This window comes from Engraulis encrasicolus, chromosome 4, assembly GCF_034702125.1.
Source record: "Engraulis encrasicolus isolate BLACKSEA-1 chromosome 4, IST_EnEncr_1.0, whole genome shotgun sequence".
Lineage (NCBI taxonomy): Eukaryota > Metazoa > Chordata > Actinopteri > Clupeiformes > Engraulidae > Engraulis > Engraulis encrasicolus.
The window spans coordinates 51198990-51217435 of record NC_085860.1 but is presented as its reverse complement, the minus strand read 5'-3'; the positions used below and the strand labels follow the sequence as shown (position 1 = coordinate 51217435).

Here is an 18446-nt window from a genome sequence, read left to right as displayed (position 1 = left end):
TTTTTATTTCAAGTGAACGCTTTCGAGCTAATCGCTCTTCATCAGACTTGATGTGCGTAAGCAGTTGCAAAAAAAAAAACGATGTAATGTGCAGGTGTTATTTCAAGGACACCTCTTTTATAACAGACCCTTCTCATTCTCCATCTCGGCCCGTTTTCATCCAGTCACTTCCTGTACGCTGGCCAAGGCCCACAATAGATGCCAGAGCCAGCAGGAAGTTGATAGAGGAACGGAACTCATTACGTTACATAAAGGCTGAAGTTCCTGTCAAACATTCTCGAACCGTGAACAAACAAACCCAAACAGACCCCCTTTTGATCTGCGGAACAGATGAACTTCGGGAACTCCACTTGTGTTTTTAGCCCCAAGTGAAATCGCCGCATCTGTTAGAGTAGTGTGTCGTAACCTGTCAAAGACAGTATTATGTGAGGGCCTTAGCTCTCTGACATTTGTAGGAATGTTGTTTAAGCGAATACAAATTAGAAGATGTTATTGGTGCATTGATGAAATTGTCAACGTTCTGCCAGTGAAACACTTACTATTGGTTAAAAAAGGTAACTGTCATCATAGCACTACACTACTAAGACAGGGTGCACAGGCCATAGTAATTACATTGCAACCTGTTCATTGCCATTCTGTAAACAACACGCTTATAACAGGGGCCTTCTCATAGGCTCGTAATGCAATGTGCCCTCTTCCGCCAGTGGAACGCTGTAATAGTCATTGAAGAGACATTGCACCACAGAATACTTAATTACAACTTGGTCACTGCCATTCTGTAAACAACAAACTTATGACAGCATAACAGAGGTCTTGCCTTAATGCACAAGTGTCTCTTGCCTACCCAGAGTGTCATGCTGTAATACCCCAATAGAGTTCTTCAGCGTTGACGTCAACTTGTATGCGGCGTTTGGACTTCCGGTTCTATGGCGATTTTTTTACATTGCAACACGCCATAGAGATTCAGGTTTGGCAAAAATATAAGTTGCACGCCAACAACGAACATTAGCGTGTCCCCGCATCCCTTTCTCATTAGTGGAACGGATCGTATCATCATGTTGGTGTATTCACATGTTAAATCATGACGATTTTAATTCAATATTGCTAACCCTTTTCTGATCATTAAAACTTCCGAACTACATGCTTTCCTTTGGTTGCCATGGGTACAAACCTCCGCACGTACATGACGTTAGATACAGGCGCCGCTTCTGTAGTCGCCAAAAGTTTCTGGGTTTAGCATATGGACGCAACATCGTATTTATGTCGAAGTTTGACACAAAATGATCAACCATGTCATACCTACAGCCTATTTTTAACACCCTCGACAGTTTGCGGGGGTTCGCTAAGCGCGTGCTTGCACTCGGAGCTTATTTGAAACTGGCCCCTATTCATTCCCAATGGAGGCCGGAAGCCGATACGAACCAGGAAGTCCTTAAATGCTAACATGAAAGACTACAATCTGAAAGCCCATTGGGAAACTCCAACTCCCATTGTCATTGTGACACAGCACTCCACAGCACACAAGTGCACACTGCACACAACGAAATTGCATTTATGCCTCACCCGTGCAAGGGGGCAGCCCTCAGTGGCGCCCCATGGGGAGCAGTGCGGTGGGACGGTACCATGCTCAGGGTACCTCAGTCATGGAGGAGGATGGGGGAGAGCACTGGTTGATTACTCCCCCCACCAACCTGGCGGGTCGGGAGTCGAACCGGCAACCTCTGGGATGCAAGTCTGACGCCCTAACCGCTCACCCATGACTGCCCCTACTACATGCTTCCGCGTTACTGAAGAACTCTATAGAGTATTTATTTTGATGTATGTGTTGTCTGTTGCCTACCCAGACTATTGATCTTTTATATCTGATGTCCGCTCTATGTTGCCTATACAGAGTTCTGCTGTAGCCTACTCAAAGTATCTATTGTGTGTAATCTGTTGTCTTGTCTACCCAGTGTATTGATCCTGTGCATGTGTTGTCAGTTACCTACTCCAGAGTTTACGTAACTCTTGTGTCTGTATGTGTTGTCTGTTGCCTACCCAGAGTATATAAATCTTGTGTCTGTATGTGTTGTCTGTTGCCTACTCCAGAGTTTACGTAACTCTTGTGTCTGTTGTCTCCTGTCTACCCAGAGTCCCGTGCTGCAGTACCTCTACTACCTGGCCCAGGTGCCCATCGCCATGTCTCCGCTCAGCAACAACAGCCTGTTCCTGGAGTACTCCAAGAACCCCCTCAGGGAGTTCCTGCACAAGGGCCTGTGCGTCTCGCTCTCCACCGATGACCCCATGCAGTTCCACTACACCAAGGTCAGTACAGACACCAAGGTCAGTACAGTTCCACGACACCAAGGTCAGTACAGTTCCACTACACCAAGGTCAGTACAGTTCCACTACACCAAGGTCAGTACAGTTCCACTACACCAAGGTCAGTTCCACTACACCAAGGTCAGTTCCACGACACCAAGGTCAGTACTCCCATCAGTACTAGTCAGTACAGACACGACTCAACCAAGTTAGTGCAGTGCCACGACATTAGTGTTAATTCAGTTCTACTCCACAAGTCACATCACACCAAGATCAGTATTACACTTACTATAGGTTAGTATTACACTTACATCCCACCAAGGTTAGTATTACTACTTACTACCCTCTGGATCAATAAATGACACTCTTCACCCTCTTCCCTTGGGATCAATAAATGATACTCTACTCTGCTACCATTACACCAGTCAATACAGTTCTACCCTATGCAGTTCCACTAAACCAAAGTTAGTGCACTTTCCACCACCACAATGTTGGTACTACAGTTTGTCCACACAAGTTCCAGAATACCAAGTAAAGGCTAGTCTAGTTCCACTGTGCCAAGGTGAGGCATGCTTTTCAAGCCATGTCAATGAGCCCGTTTATATATGCACCAATAAACCGTTTATGATCAGGTTTTTGGAGTTACCGGTTTATTGGAGCACTCATGTAAACGGAATTAACAGTTTTCATAATCGGGTTATTGCCATTATCGGTTTATGAGAAATCCGATTTGCACAGGTAGGTTTTTGGCTAATAAACTGATTTCTCGTGTCATGTGACCAGCACAATCGGGTTACTATCAGGTTATTGACATTCTAGAAGGATACGTAGCCAATCAAAAGCCTTAAATTCTAGCTTAGTGTCACACACTTTAGTGGAACACAGTCAACCGACGGACTGCATATAAACAGCAATAAACGGTTTACGCCAATAACCCGGTTATTGCGGCCATATAAACGGGCTCAATGTTCTGTGTGTTTGGTAATGTGCATGATAATCACAATGCATTAAATAACTTTAAACTTAGCTGATGGTCCACAGAGCGACTTAGTTACTGTATTTATATTTATTTGGGATATTTTGATGAAGCAATATTTACAGTAGAAGTCAATTGCTAAATAGAATAACATGACACTATACGTATGGGTACAATGAATGTACAATTAACACTTAACACGTATGAAAGGCCTATAACACGTAAACTTTGGGTCAACTGTTAAATAGAAAGACATAGAAATAAAATCCACTTTACTTTTACTGTACAATGTGTACAGTATACCCGCTACACATTAAAGCCTGGCTCAAACTACACGACTATCGCCCCGATTCTCGCCTGAAAACCCCCTTTACGACAATCGCTGGAACGTTACCTCCCAGGACCATCGCAAGCCATTGTCGGGAAAGATTTCCCCGTCGTGGCCGACGTTATAAGATAGAACTTTGGCAGCTCAAAGAGTCGCCGATCGCAAGTCGTAAAAATCAAACAGTGTTTGATATTTGCGACTGAAAATAGAACGTCGGGCATTGTCTCGGTGGTTGTGAGAAGGGATAAGATTGACAGTTGCCTTTCTCTTCTAGTGTGCGGTGCACCCCGACGCCAAAATCGGACACACAATCGCTAGTCGTGTAGTTTGAGCCTGGCTTAAGAAATGGCTTTTTCGTGGGCTGTGTGTCATGACTGGTTGTGGCCTGCAGGAGGCACTGATGGAGGAGTACGCTATCGCTGCCCAGCTCTGGAAGCTCAGCACCTGCGACGTGTGTGAGATCGCCAGGAACAGCGTCGTACAGAGTGGACTCTCACACCAGGTGAGTTATCGCACACGCACGCACGCACACACACACACACACACACACACCAGTTTTATACAGTATAATACTTGTGCTGTGACGGCATTGGTCTATGTGAGGCAGTTAAAAAATATTATTTCAACCCCTGAATTAGTAATAATGCTATTATGTAGTACGTGTATATTTTGGATGTGGTGCCTTTGTGGACATGAAGGGTAACAGAGTTGACAGAATAACCAAGTCTGCAGTCTGCCAGGGTATGCTTGCTGTGTGACTTAACTTACACGTGCGTACTTTCTTCAGAATGGTAAGAGCACTACACATGATACGGGAGGTAGCATCTAGGGGGCAGAGAGCTCTCATAACATTTTCCACCATTGTTTGACTCTACCACAACCTCAAACATGGAAGTTCGGAATATCACCCCTGGCAGTTTTGCCAATATTGCACCCTGCACACCTAACTGCGTACCTTGTGTCAGGTGTCCTTTGCATACAAAACTGATCTGAAATATGCACAGAAACGCATTCATATGCATACCCTGGGCTCTAACATCAGCAAACATTGCGAAGGACAATATGGACTTGTGCTTAAAGATTAAGTATAAATATGAGGCGACTCTAACACTGGCCGTTTCTCAATGTCTAGTGTGTGTCCTTCGAAGTGTATCAGCCCAGTGATTGGATACTCTTTGTGTGAACTCTGCAGAGTATCCAATCACTTGGTGAGACTACTTAGGCTGACACACGTTCAAGGCTCATACACTTGACATTGGGAATAATCACCGTCTTCTCGTGACTCTCTCCTCCTCCTCCTCACTCCACAGGAGAAGAAGCACTTCCTGGGGGAGAACTACCTGGAGGACGGCCCCGAAGGAAATGACATCAGACGGACCAACGTGGCGCAGATCCGCATGGCGTACCGGCACGAGACGCTCTGCAACGAGCTCTGCTTCCTGGTGGAGGCCGTCAAGGCCGAGGAGCTCGGAGCTCAGGCAGGGCCGTCGCACTGAACACCGTAGCCAGGGTGGGGTGGGGTGGGGGTAGTGGGATGGGGGTGAAGCGGTCAGCACGCCACAGTGGCCAAGGTAGGAGTGAGGAGGAGGTGGAGGTGGTGTGGGGTAGGCTCACTGAACACCCCCCCCCCAGTAGCCATGGTAAGGGCGTGGTGGGAGGGTCTGCCGATTGGTCAGACAGCCCATTATTCCGACAGCCCATAAGTCAGACAGTAAGCCATCGAGGAGCATAGCGCTCAGGCTACTGGGCTAACAGACTACATGCTACATGCCTTAAATGACAGTTAGGTGTAGGAGTTGTTTTGGTTTGGGCACAGCACGTGACGTGTGTGGTCGGACTAATGGGCTGTCGGACGGACCAATGGGATGTAACCGTGGTGGGGGGGGGGCACACTGAACTCCCCCCAGTATCTTGGGTATGGGTGGTGGAGTGGGTTGAAAGGGGGCACACTGAACATCCCCGCAGTGGGTATGGGTAGCAGGGTGGGGTTGCATGTGCCATACTGAAGACTCCCCAATAGCTTGGGTATGGGTAGTGGGTGGGGTGGGGCCAGGGGCCATGGATGGGGGGGTGAATCACTGAACACTCTCTAGTAGCCTGCAGGATTTTATATGTCCTGAACACCCCCAGTGGGGATGGGTAGCAGGCTGGGGTTGCATGTGCCATGCTGATGACGCCCCAATAGGCTTGTTCTTGACGAAGCAGTACGATTTTTGCTAGGCAGTGGGCATGCGCACTTTGCCAGTTTGATGCATTGTGGTTCTAAGTGCGCATGCCCACTGCCTAGCAAAAATCGTACTGCTTCGTCACGAACGAGCCTAATAGCTTGGGTATGGGTAGTGGGTGGGGTGGGGGGCCATGGATGGGGGGGCGTGAATCACTGAACACTCCCTAGTAGCCCGCAGGCTGGCGTGAGATGGGTCCAGGGTTTTATATGTCCTATAGTATGATGTCTTTAAATGGCACAAGTACCCCACCCAACGGCAACATCACACAACCCACTACCAACGATGGCCTGAGTATGTGAAGCCGGGAGGGGTGCGATAGGGCAGGGGGAATACCGGTATTATGTCCTACGGTCCTCCTATATTTTTAGATGATACAAATAGCCGACCCATTAACCCACTAACCATGACCACGATGTAGCCACCTCAGCAATGATACTGTATATTGCCTTGTCAAATGATGCATCCAATATGGCTACCTTAACCTTCAAGGAGCGCACATGGCTACATTTGTAAACGGCTGCACATGCACATAATGGAACATGGCTAGGTTACCAAGGGCAACCATCAGCTACTGTTACAGAAAGCTAGTTTTGGCTAGTTTGATATTTTTCCCCCTGTTGTTTATTGTAAGAAAACCAGAAACATGTTACTACTGTGGGATTTTTTTTAACTAGAGAAAATATTTTAGTTTTTTTTATAACGGTTTTATTTTGTAAAAGTTTTGACTTTGTAACTTGAGCAACCTGAATGGGCAATTTTGTTACTTCTTTATTGCTGTGGGGTTTTTTTTTACTATTTGTAACGAACACCACATAAGGGCATATTTCATGAGAGCTGGCACAAAGTCAAAGTTCCACACATTTGAATCCTAGCCTGGACTTGCTCAAATGCAAGTTGTTTGTGCAAATGTCCTCCTATCTCTTGTCCAAAATGCACTTCTTCCCTATGTAGTGGACTACGCTACATGTGTACAGACTTACAGTTTTGCTCTGTGCAGACAGCACTGCACAGTGAACAAGAGACCATCTTTCATTTGGCAAGAGTTAAACATAGTTAGTCAATGTCCTCTTCCAGGGAGGACTGAAGGGTGTCTCGAAGCTAGAATAGTCTCTGCTGATCCATGTGGGGTTTTGTTGTTTCTTTATTTGTTTTTCATAAGAAGTGCTTGGTAATATATTATGCTGCCTGCTGAGTATGTAGCTTACTGTAAGCCAGGAGTTGCCTGCATGGTTGTCTGTTTGCATTGTACTTTGAGTGCCTGAGGGGTGAGCCTTAAGCCCCCCCTTTAATAATACAGCACGTCATGGGGGTACAGTAGCCGCCAAAGCCCCCCCTTTAATAATACAGCACGTCATGGGGGTACAGTAGCCGCCAAAGACACAGAGACAACACCACGTTTGGGCAAAATGGATTCATTAGTTACAATGTAATGCCAGATGTCCCAAATGACCTTGTTTTACCTGTCCAATTCACACAGGTGATCATTCAACCAGCCATTCACTTGGATGAATTGGACAGATAAAAGTCATTTGGAATACGTGGCAATGGATTGTAACTAATGAGTCCATTACTGTCAGCCCTACACCCACAAAGGAGTGCCTTCGAAATCATAGAAAGCTTAATATGCCCAGTCTCTGCTGTTGCTTGTTTAAGCGTGCTCACGAGAGCCGCGTCATGCTGTTTCACACGGAGGCAGGAAGCACAGTGCAGGCTTCCCCACTCCCAAGAATGTATATGAATGTTCACGGTCTATTGATGTTGCTATCGGATGTTTGCATTTCTTACCTCTCTCTGAATGTAAAAGTCAAACTGTTAATTTGGTTTTTTTTTTTTTAAATAAAGAATGGTTCAACACAGCATCAGTGTTTTGTCTTTTATCTCTCTGGTCTAACTAGAGGGAAAGAAACACATGGCTCATCATTCTTACCAAAAATAGATGGAAAATGCAGTTTTAACATGATAAAATTCACACGAAAAACTGTTACAGTTGAGCCACTGAGTTTGTTTTGATCCACGTTATCTTAATTGCACTTCGTATGGTCCCTCCCAAGGTTCATAAGGGAACACCTTGGCACTCACGGAAGTCGCGTAGTAGTATATGGAGTAGAAAATATGTGTATCTTCAGTGCTATATTAGCTGTGATGGACCAGAAAGACAAGTCAGGAATGGAGAACTCTCATTTCAATCTGGTTGTAAAAAGTATGGTACTTTATTTGTGTTACACAGTGCCACCTACTGGACATAAGCCAGCTGTGCAGCACACACACACACACACACACACACACACACATGAGGGGAAAGTGCTTTATCCAAATCAGTCAATTATATGTCAGTCTCAGCCGGCAACAATCTTCTTGTCTCTCTCAATCTCTGAAAACCCCAAATTCAACAGCCTTTGTCACTTCAACAGCTTGCTTAATATGCACTCTCATCATCTGTGACCGAAAAGTTTGAGAAATTAATTATGCTTATTTAATTGTGCAAATTAACTTCACAGGAAGAAAAGACTTGGCCCAGGAAGCTTCTGAAGAGCAAATTCACTCTCCAGCTTGAAGACAACATCAACATATAACAAGTCATCATATAAGATAAGATCCCCAGCCCCAAAAAATTATAACAAGCTAGGTTTTAAATCCTGAAAAATAAAATAATTTGTTCTACAGCAACATAAAATATATCAAGACAAACACACATACAAGTTCATAAAAATAGCTTACAACAAAGCCCCCCTTCCATTTAATTACAGTGTGGATTCAAGTTGAAATGGACATAATAAGGTGTGCAAGCTAAGAAGTAAAGCCAGAGAGCTTAAACAGTGGGCTTGTTGGAAATGGTGATGTTTTGGAACGTCACTGCACCAGACAGGCTGTTATGGTGTAACACGGTGACTGTTTCAGGTGTAGAACGCACCATTTAGACCAGTCCCTTGCCAGCCTGATGGTTTTTTTTTTTTTTTTTTTTTAACAAGACTTCAGTACCAGCATTGTTCAAACCAAGCCTTTAACAATACTTGTTGAGAAACCAAAGAGCAATGCTAAGAAAACCAAGCCAAAAAAGCCCAACAGTCCAGGTGTAGGCTGTAACGATGAAGGACTTAGCTTAAAGAATTGAAAAGGCCTTACTAATAGATAAGATTCCCACGCAGAAAAAAATAAAATCCCTTAACACAACAAGCTCAATAATAGCTGAATAAACCAGGAGCAATGCGTATCCTTGGTTGGCATGCCTACCCAAATGAAAGGACAAAAGGTGGCCCTGCCTTGGCCACCCGGTAGGGCACTCGCCTGCCATGCGGCTGACCCGGGTTCGATTCCCGGCCCGGGTCCTTTTTACCGACCCCTCCCTGTATCTCTCCCAATTTGCTTCCTGTCCACCTCTCATACTGTCCTGTCCATAATAAAGTCTAAAAAGACAAAAAAAAAAAAATGAAAATAAAATAAATGAAAGGACAAGAGGCAGCAGTGAAGAACATAAACAGTCAGGGGGCAAAGATACCCAAACGTTTGCAAAGAGGCGCCTTGCCCGATTTCATGTCACAGTCATTAAAACATTGAGCTATATCAAATATCAAATGTCTCACTCACACACAGAAAACAATCTGTGTACAAAGCGTGTGCAATAAAGTTAGTGTTCACATAAGCTCAACGTTAAAAGTATGCAAGCTGTTATTTTCTGACAGTAGACAGTGACACTTATTTCTATAATTCTACACAAATTTAAAAAAGACGAAGAAGAAGAAGTCCATACTTGATAACATCCAGTGGTTAATGCCTTTCCCAAAGTAATTGGTAACAGATGAAACTAAATTAAAAACCCCAGAGAAAGAAAAAATAAATCAGTCATCGTCACACTTCTCCATGTGAGTGTACGGTAGGGTTTGGGAGATGAGACAGTTGTTGTTGTTGGTTGATGGTGGTGGTTGTTGTTGTTGTTGTTGTTGTTGTTGTTGTTGTTTATCCTGGTTGTTATCGTTGTCGTTACTGGGGTCCGTTTCTCGAAAGCGTCTTTGCTATCGTCGTTAGCAAAGTCCTTCGTAAGAGCGACTCAACTCTCTCTCGACAGTGACGCTCACCACTAAATCCAAGGGAACGGTAAGACGGTCTTAAGACGGTCTTAAGACGGTTAGCAACGACAAGAATCGAGAAACGGACCCCTGGTTTGTTGTTGTTGTTGTTGTTGTTGTTGTTGTTGTTGTTAGTTAAGGCCGGTGAGGATGTCCTGCCTCGTCAGCCAGATTCAGGATGTAGCCAGCGATGTCCTCCTCTGTTGGAGCGTCAGACATTACCCAGGATTCATTGGCAGCGGTCACCTGGATACGGCAGATGGGGCAGTTCCTGTTCTGACCGCTCCTGTCAGGGCAAATGAAGAGCAAGGACAAGGACAAGGTCAAACTCAGTAGCCTCTTACTGCAGATGGGCCCGTATTTACTCTTTGCCGTAAACACTCAACTACATCATAAAAACATTTCTAGGACAACGCAGAGAGCCTTAAGTAACTGATTAAAACGTGCTCGTTACCATTTTAGTGATAACACGGGCTCTGAGCTAAGGGGTTAATCCCCACCCATTTCAACCTTGTCTCGTGCTCTCATATACTATAACAGAATTTATGGTCTGCTAGTTCCAGTTAAGTTGCCAACAGCTCTTCGGAATGATGTAGCACTAGCAACCACTAGCAAAAAAAAGAATGGCAGATAGGAGAGAACAGGTGAAACACAGGACAGAACAAGAAAGATCAGCAAACCTCTCTTGTACTTGTCCAACTTGGGTCATTCCTGATCTGACCACTCAGGAAGGAGCAAATACAAAATTAGTAAGCTTTTCATATAAGGAAACTTCCTTGTCCAATAACAGGCTACATCCACAGGCATTAATGCTCGTGCAAAGCAAGGTTTTCAACTGGTCGTGTTTTCAGCCACGGTATCTTGATAATATGTGAGATAGTAGCAGAGAGAGAACTCATGTCTGGCACGTGACGCCACATGACATGTGTTCCATCCCGTGCCTCTATCAGGCTGTCCCTATGGCTCTGTGAGTGAAGTGTGTCACAGTTGCACTGAGGAGAGGTCATTGCGGTGACCGGTAACAGACCATTCTACAGCCACAGGGCAGTTCAACCGACTTTAAGCATTTTCATTTCAACTGTCAATTTTTTCTAACGAAAAACAGATTTCCTGCTTCCAATTACCAATCAGAGAGAAATGGAAACTCCAAATCTTGTCCAGACAGGAAATCTTGTTTTGTTTGCAACATCAACTGAAGAGAGTGAGTGGTGTCCATTCCTATCCACTTGTACAGCCATTGGTTCCATTGGTAGCCAGTAATTACCTGTGCCAAGGAGGTTATGTTTTCGGTTGCGTTGGTTGGTTGTCTGTCTGTCTGTCTGTCTGTCTGTCTGTCTGCAGGATAACTCAAAAACATGTGATCGGATTTGGCTGAAACTTTATGGAGTTGTTGGAAATGACCAAAGGATTAAATTTTGGTGGTGATCCAAATCACAAACTGGAACCTGGACTTTTTTTTAAAGATTCTTCACCATTGCTAGCGTACAAATCTAGACGCCCCTAGTGAACACAAATTGAATTGCGGGACAGGGCACATGTTGACGTACCAGATTCTAACTCCACAAAAAGAAGGCAGAAAGACTTGAAACAAAAATCGGGTGTAACAGTCAAATGTTCTAACTGACAGCTTCCTTGGCGGAGGGCTGCACTACGGAGTGCATTTCTAGTTCACATTTGTATATTGTATATCACAATTTGCTGCCCTCACCATTTATCAGTGTATGTCACAAAAAGATGTCTGTGGTGTTGTTTGAAGGCTCTTTTCTGGCTCTTCAAATAACACAAACAACATGGAATACAACAACCCTCAGAATATGAAACCTTTCCTTGTCTGTTTCTCCCTTAATGGTCCCAAAGTATCTGATTACACGTGAAATGACCCCTTACCATTTGTCGATGCACTTCTGGCAGAAGCTGTGAGCACAGGGCAGGATGAGGTCGGCCTTGCCGTCCATGCAGATGCAACACTCCTCCTCGTCAGTCAGCTGCTTCACCCTGACAAACACACACACACACACACACACACACACACACACACACACAATTAACCCATTGACGCCTAAGGCACCTGCAAAAAAGAGTGCTGAATGCCTGAGCCCTTTTAAGGAAAAGCTGCCCTCAGCCTATGAAAACCTTAATATTTCAGCTTCTGAAGCACATAAAAATATGCACCGAGTTGCATTTAAACGCTAAGACCATCATCTTTCATCAGAGTGAGTTCATTCATCTCAAACAAACAGAGATTTTTGATAAATTTGTTTCAAATCTCATGAGCCTGAATGTTGCGTAATGCAGCTCCAGGCGCCAGGGCCAACGTTGCCCAACGCAACAAGGCAAGGTACAGGGCATGAATGGGTTAAACACACTCAAGACGCAGTGGGGAGCTGTGGCACAGTGCACTAAGCCCCCCCACATCTGAGCTTGCGTGCCCATGGGGACACAGGTTCGAGTCCAGCCTGAGTCATATCCCAATAATAACCTCTCTCTCTCTCTTTTCACACAAATTGCAAAGACAATGCACTGGTATCACTATTTGACATACCCAGTCTGTTTTTCACGAGCAGAAAATGCAAGCATGTAAACAGTTGATTCTGCCGATGTGTGTTTACATTCGGTGGAGGAAGCTACGGTAGTAAAACCGCAGGCATTGTGCCACCAGTGTTCAACTGAGACATTGTTTGTTACTTAGCTTAACATTTACACACAGGGCATTAATATAGTGTTTAACAGAATACAGCTCTGCTCTCGCAAACTACTGGCATTGCGCTGCCACAAGAACAGAACAAGGAAGTGGCGAGACGACCAATCATAGTGCCTTTTGGTCTGCTTCCTCCGCGTCCGTCCGACGGATAGTTAGAATTTTTTCGAGGCGCTCGATGACGGGCGCAGAGCCTCTTTGAGGGGGGCGTGGACTTGCACAGACAGAAGACGGACGGACGCAGAGGCTCTGCGTCCGAAGCATAAATCTAGCTTTAGACTGTCCTAAATAAATAAAGGCCCAAATGCCCAAAAACAAATATTTATAACAGACTAACGAAACAAAAAAACACTGAGGAAGACCTGGGTGCGCAGTAGCTCAATGAGCTGAGACGCAGTATCATTACGCCGGCGACCCGGGTTCAATTCTGGTCCTAGGACCTTAACTTATCCTGAACCAGCTTTGTGATATAGGCCCCAGAAGTTGAGTGCGCCCTGTGACTAACTTGAACAGTTCAGTACCTGCCCATCCACATACGATCACTATAAAGACTGACATTGCTGTGGCTCATTCATAGTGAATAGTACCATACAGGGCAGTACAGATCAGTGCAGATCAGTTCAGTTCAGTTCAGTTCAGTTCAGTTCCATACCTGCCCATCCACATGCTGGCCTGGCAGGACTCGACGGAGGAGAGCTGTCCCGAGGCGGCCGCCTCCCCAGAGAAGACCTCGGCCGCCTGGCTAGTGACGTCCTTGTACAGCTGGATGAACTGGTACAGGTTCATGATGCGCGACGCCTCCACCACGCCATCCTCTTTATTGATCTGAGAGGAGGAGGAGGAGGAGCAGGAGGAGGAGGAGGAGAGGGAGGAGGAGGAGGATTAGGAGGAGGAGAGGGGGAGGAGGAGGAGGAGGGGGGGGGGGGGGAGGAGGAGGAGCAGGAGGAGGGGGAGGAATAGAGGGAGGAGGAGAGGAGGAGGAGGAGGAGCAGGAGGAGGAGGAGGAGAGGGAGGAGGAGGAGGATTAGGAGGAGGAGAGGGGGAGGGGAAGAGGGAAAGACGAGGACAGAGGGAGAGGGAGCAGGGTAGAGGGAGAGAGGGAGAGTGATAGAATAAAAGCAGAGAGGTAAGCCCCCCACATTTGGGCTTACATTGCCAATGGGGACCCCGGTTTGAGTCCAGTCGGGGTCATTTCCAGGCCCTACCCCATCTCTCTCTCACAACCGTTTCCTGTCTCCTCTCATACTGTCCTGTCATAATAAAGGCCAAAGAGCCCGAAACATACATTTAAAGAAAAAAAAGCAGAGAGGTAAAGAGGGACAGAGAAAGACGGATTATATGAAAATGCACTGATTACCATCATCATCAGGGTGTACTGTGCAATCGGTGTACTGGGCACGTCTTGATTAATGTGAAGATAACAGTGTGCAGGCAATATAAGCCCATCCAGTAGTACCCTGCGTCATCTGCCCTCCCAAGTCTGTTCAGTAAGGAACCAGCCAGGGCAAGAGGCAGCAGGTGCAAGAGTGGACATGCATGCTACCTGGATCTGCCCTCCCCCTTAGTGTGTGTCTTATAAGAGGCGGGTACTTGGTTGCTAGTTGGTCAGGGTAAGGTGTGGTGGTGGGTAGGTTGGTCAAGGTAAGGTGTCGTGGTGGGTAGCTTGGTCAGGGTAAGGTGTCGTGGTGGGTAGCTTGGTCAGGGTAAGGTGTCGTGGTGGGTAGGTTGGTCAGGGTAAGGTGTGGTGGTGGGTAGGTTGGGTTGCTAGTTGGTCAGGGTAAGGTGTGGTGGTGGGTAGGTTGGTCAAGGTGTGGTGTGGTGTGGTGGTGGGTAGGTTGGTCAAGGTGTGGTGTGGTGTGGTGGTGGGTAGGTTGGTCAGGGTAAGGTGTGGAGGTGGGTAGTCTAGTCTGCTGGTTAGTCAGAGTAAGGTGTGGTGGGTAGGTTGGTCAGGGTGTGGTGTGGTGTGGTGGTGGGTAGGTTGGTCAAGGTAAGGTGTGGTGGTGGGTAGGTTGGTCAAGGTAAGGTGTGGTGGATACGTAGATTGCTGCTTGATAATTTGCATCCCTAGTCAGGGTGTGGTGTCGTGGTGGGTAGGTTGTCGCTTGGTCAAGATGCGGTGTCGTGGTGGGTAGCTTGGTCAGGGTAAGGTGTCGTGGTGGGCAGGCAGCCGGCGCGTCCGTTTGAACTCACCTTGGTGCAGACAATCCTGACGGCGACCTTCCACAGGGCTGAGGAGTCCGAGCCTGGCTGCACCTCAAACAGGAGATGCTTCTGCTGGCCCGCCGCCAACTTGGCAGTGCTGTGGTGAGGAGAGGAGAGGAGAGGAGAGGAGAGGAGAGGAGAGGAGAGGAGAAGAGGAGAGGGGAGGAGAGGAGAGGAGAGGAGAGGAGAGGAGAGGAGAGGAGAGGAGAGGAGAAGGGAGGAGAGAGGAGAGGGGAGGGGAGAGGAGGAGAGGAGAGGAGAGGAGAGGGGAGGGGAGGGGAGAAGAGGAGAGGAGAGGAGAGGAGAGGAGAGGAGAGGGGAGGGGAGAGGAGGAGAGGAGAGGAGAGGGGAGAAGAGGAGAGTTGCATTTAAACCCCTAAAGCCTGGCTCAAACTACACGACTATCGCAAACGATTGTCGAGAAAGATTTCTCTGTCGTGTGGCCGTGTGGATCATACTGTCTCAACTGCATCTCTTTTCCTTTCCTTTGACCTCAAATCATCATGCCTGACAGACTCATTGGAAACTGTATGTGTGTAAGTAGCTGAAGGAGAATAATTTGTATTTGTATAGCCCGTTTGACAAAAAGAGCAGAGATGCAGATCTTGTATTTAGACATGGAAACAAGGGGAAAGGATTAAACAGTGCAATCACAGTCACTATTTATAGCCATGCTCTGATGGCACCTCCACAAGGGCCACCTAGTGCAACACATAGGTGCCCTTCTGAGATACTGTGTGTATTCCATTATGCGGACTTCTGTCCTCCCTTGCTCACTTGTCTGCTTGTGACCTCATGATGACGTGACTGACAACAGAAAAGTATCTTGCGAAAGCACAATAGTAATGTCATTTCCTCATTTGCAATTGGAATAGTGAATGAAGAACAGTCCCTCAAAAGTTGTCGTGGCTAGGCAGACAGTGGCGAAACGTTTTGTTTTCTCCACGGAGGTCAGGCCAGGCGGTGGGGCGAGGCCACAAGCACAAGTGGAGGATTGGAGGCCGCATATTGGAATGTACACAATGATAGCGTTGCTGATTGAACCCTGAGCCAGATAGTCTTACACTTCGTTGAGCTCGGCCACGCGTCCCAGGAACTCCTCGTAGGTGAGGTATCCGCTCTCGCGCACCAGGCCCGCGTGCTTGCACAGCTTCTCCGGGAGCCGGCCCACCGCCTGGCCCGTCAGCTGCTGGCCCATGATGGGCACCGGAGGAGAACCGAGAGACACCCAGAACACACCTCATGCAGAGCCCGTCCTGAGGGGAGCGAAACACAACACACTACATTATTATTATTTTTTTTTATTTTTTATTTTATTATTATTTTTACCTTATGTTTTATCTTAATGTTTTAAATGTTTTTTGACTCTAAATTATGTCCTTCTTTCTTCCCTGTTTCATTTCTTTTACATTTGTTAACTTTGTGAAGCACATTGAATTGCACCTGTGTATGAAATGCACTATATAAATAAACTTGCCTTGCCTTGCCTACATTACATTAGTGCACATAGCCAGCTATAATTGGGGGACAATGTGCAAATTTGTGCCTTTATTTTGACAAGCCAGTGGAGGAGAGACAGGAAATGAGTGGGGAGAGAGAGAGAAGGGGAAGGATCAGCAAATGACCCAGGCCGGTATCGAACCCGGGTCGCCAGCGTAGTAACACAGTGCCCTACCGTTAGGCCACAGCAGGGCCAATGTGCAACTTTTTAATGGGGGTGACATCTCATTCAGACACAGAACAGAGTGCTTATGACTACCCCTCTACAATTGGGTGACACTATCTTATGGGGCTTACCGCCTCATTCAGACACAGCTTCTGAGGGGGGAGGAAACAGTTTGGCTGAGTTATCTTTGTAAAGTTCACTGGGTGGTTCTATACCCCATGGCATCCACAAAGGAGACACAACATAGCCGGCAGGTGGTTGGGGTTACCAAGGTGTATTGGCAAACTGGATTGACAAATTGATAGTCCTGCCATGTATGCCATGCAATGGGCAGCCATGACATACTGGTTAAGGAGATGGGATCAAAGGGTTGCAGGTTTGAATCCCACCCTTGCACTCCCGATCTATCTCACTCCATGGCTGAAGGGCCCTTGAGCCAGGTAACTAACCCCACACAGTTCCAGGTAACCACTGTAACCAACACCCTGTACTTAAAATAGCAAGTTGCTTTTGATAAAAGTGTCCGCTAAGTTCAGTTCAGTGGCTTTTATTTGTCCCAATATGGCAATTGTTGTGCAGTAGTAGTACGGTACACCTCTCTCACACACACGTCAAGTTCACACATAAAAACGAAAGTGTAATATGAAAGTGTGATATGTGTGAAAGTGTAATATGTACATTTCTTCTGCTTGGACTCTCAATTCCTCTTCAGTTATGCTGACTGCAGCAAATATTTAGCAAGGCCTTTACTTTCAATGTCTCACAGAGGGGCAACAAGTGAAAGTTTCCCACCAACAGAGGCAAGAGTTGTTTGTTTCATATCAGGGTGCTGTGGGGTCTGCTCTGTGTCGACAGGAACAGTCTGTGGTTTACCAGAAGTTGTACTGCAGAAGCTAGTCTAAAGACTGCAGGCTACAGCACAGGAGACATGACATCACTGACACTAGCAGATAATGCCTTACCATCCAAAAATAGTGAACTAAGGTTTCCTTCCTCCATAATTTGGAAATTGCATTAGGCTATGAAGGACATCTCATCTCTGCCCATAATAATTTGGTTCATTTAGAAAGGGAATCCTTAAGCGATTTCAAGTTCAAAAACCCCCATGCCTTCTTGGAATGTCAATATTCTGGTCGAACAAGGACTGCTGCCTCCTAAACCACCACTACACGAGTCAATGCTTACAATTAAGAAGACACTTTCCTCGTTTTTTATTACTAGTTGACGAGGAGGTTATTTCAGCTGTAGCAGCTGATGGACTGATAACATTAGCTGCCTTGTATTACGTAACTCTACTAAACTAGCGCATGTTAGCAATTACCCATGGACCAACCGACGACTGCCACCAAATGAGAGGTAAAAAGCGACAGTTAACAAGGATGATGAAAGATACCGTACTTCAATGTACACCCTGTACAATTTATATCAATGACGCCACCTGGATAGCTAGTTAGCCAATGGTAGCGAGCTCAAGTCGTGGACCCATCAGAAGTGATGCAAGTGACATAGCTCAGTACTAAACTGGTTTAACACAACGTATCAGAGGCCTGTCAACACACCACAGACGTTAAATCTCGTGACAAATATCTTACCTTACATCAGAAATCCTCCGCAGACTTCAGAACAAAACCATTTGGTTAAAATTAGGCCTATTTGACTATCAGAAGCGCTGTTTACTTTCCCCAGTTCTCCTTCGCTGTTCTCTTCATTCAGCCCAGCACAACAGACGAAAACAGTACGAGCTCACTACTGCCCCCTACTGTGTGTTGTGGTGAATATTGATACATTCCTGAAAATCATTAGGCCTACATTGCACTAACCTCTCTATTGCAGGCCTATAGTTTAAAAAGTCCTTTTTAGAATACTAGCCCATATATAGTAAGATAGTATAGTAGGCTATTTGCTACTGTAGGCTTATAAGCAGAAGCTCAGTTGTTATGTATAGATAGTTTAGTTCAGCAGCCTATAGAACATGCGTAGGCC

The 18446-nt window shown here is 46.1% G+C and overlaps 2 protein-coding genes across 4 annotated transcripts in view; one reads left to right on the top strand and one right to left on the bottom strand.

Moving 5' to 3' along the window:
• ampd3b (adenosine monophosphate deaminase 3b) overlaps positions 1-5619 on the top strand; it is a 54363-nt gene extending 48744 nt beyond the window's left edge. For all 3 annotated transcript variants that reach the window (XM_063197660.1, XM_063197662.1, XM_063197661.1), the window contains 3 exons: positions 2131-2304; positions 3997-4107; positions 4916-5619. In XM_063197660.1, coding sequence (XP_063053730.1) covers positions 2131-2304; positions 3997-4107; positions 4916-5101 — 471 coding nt within the window. In that variant the 3' untranslated portion in view covers positions 5102-5619. The remainder of the gene's footprint in view (positions 1-2130; positions 2305-3996; positions 4108-4915) is intronic.
• A 2401-nt stretch (positions 5620-8020) lies between these two features.
• On the bottom strand, positions 8021-18179 carry rnf141 (ring finger protein 141). Its single transcript, XM_063197659.1, has 6 exons — positions 18056-18179; positions 15862-16053; positions 14786-14894; positions 13248-13420; positions 11785-11892; positions 8021-10183 (listed from the first exon to the last, which is right to left on the bottom strand). The coding sequence occupies exons 2-6, from the start codon at positions 15993-15995 to the stop codon at positions 10033-10035; spliced, it is 675 nt and encodes a 224-aa protein (XP_063053729.1). The 5' UTR covers positions 15996-16053; positions 18056-18179; the 3' UTR covers positions 8021-10032.
• Between the last annotated feature and the right edge of the window lie 267 nt (positions 18180-18446).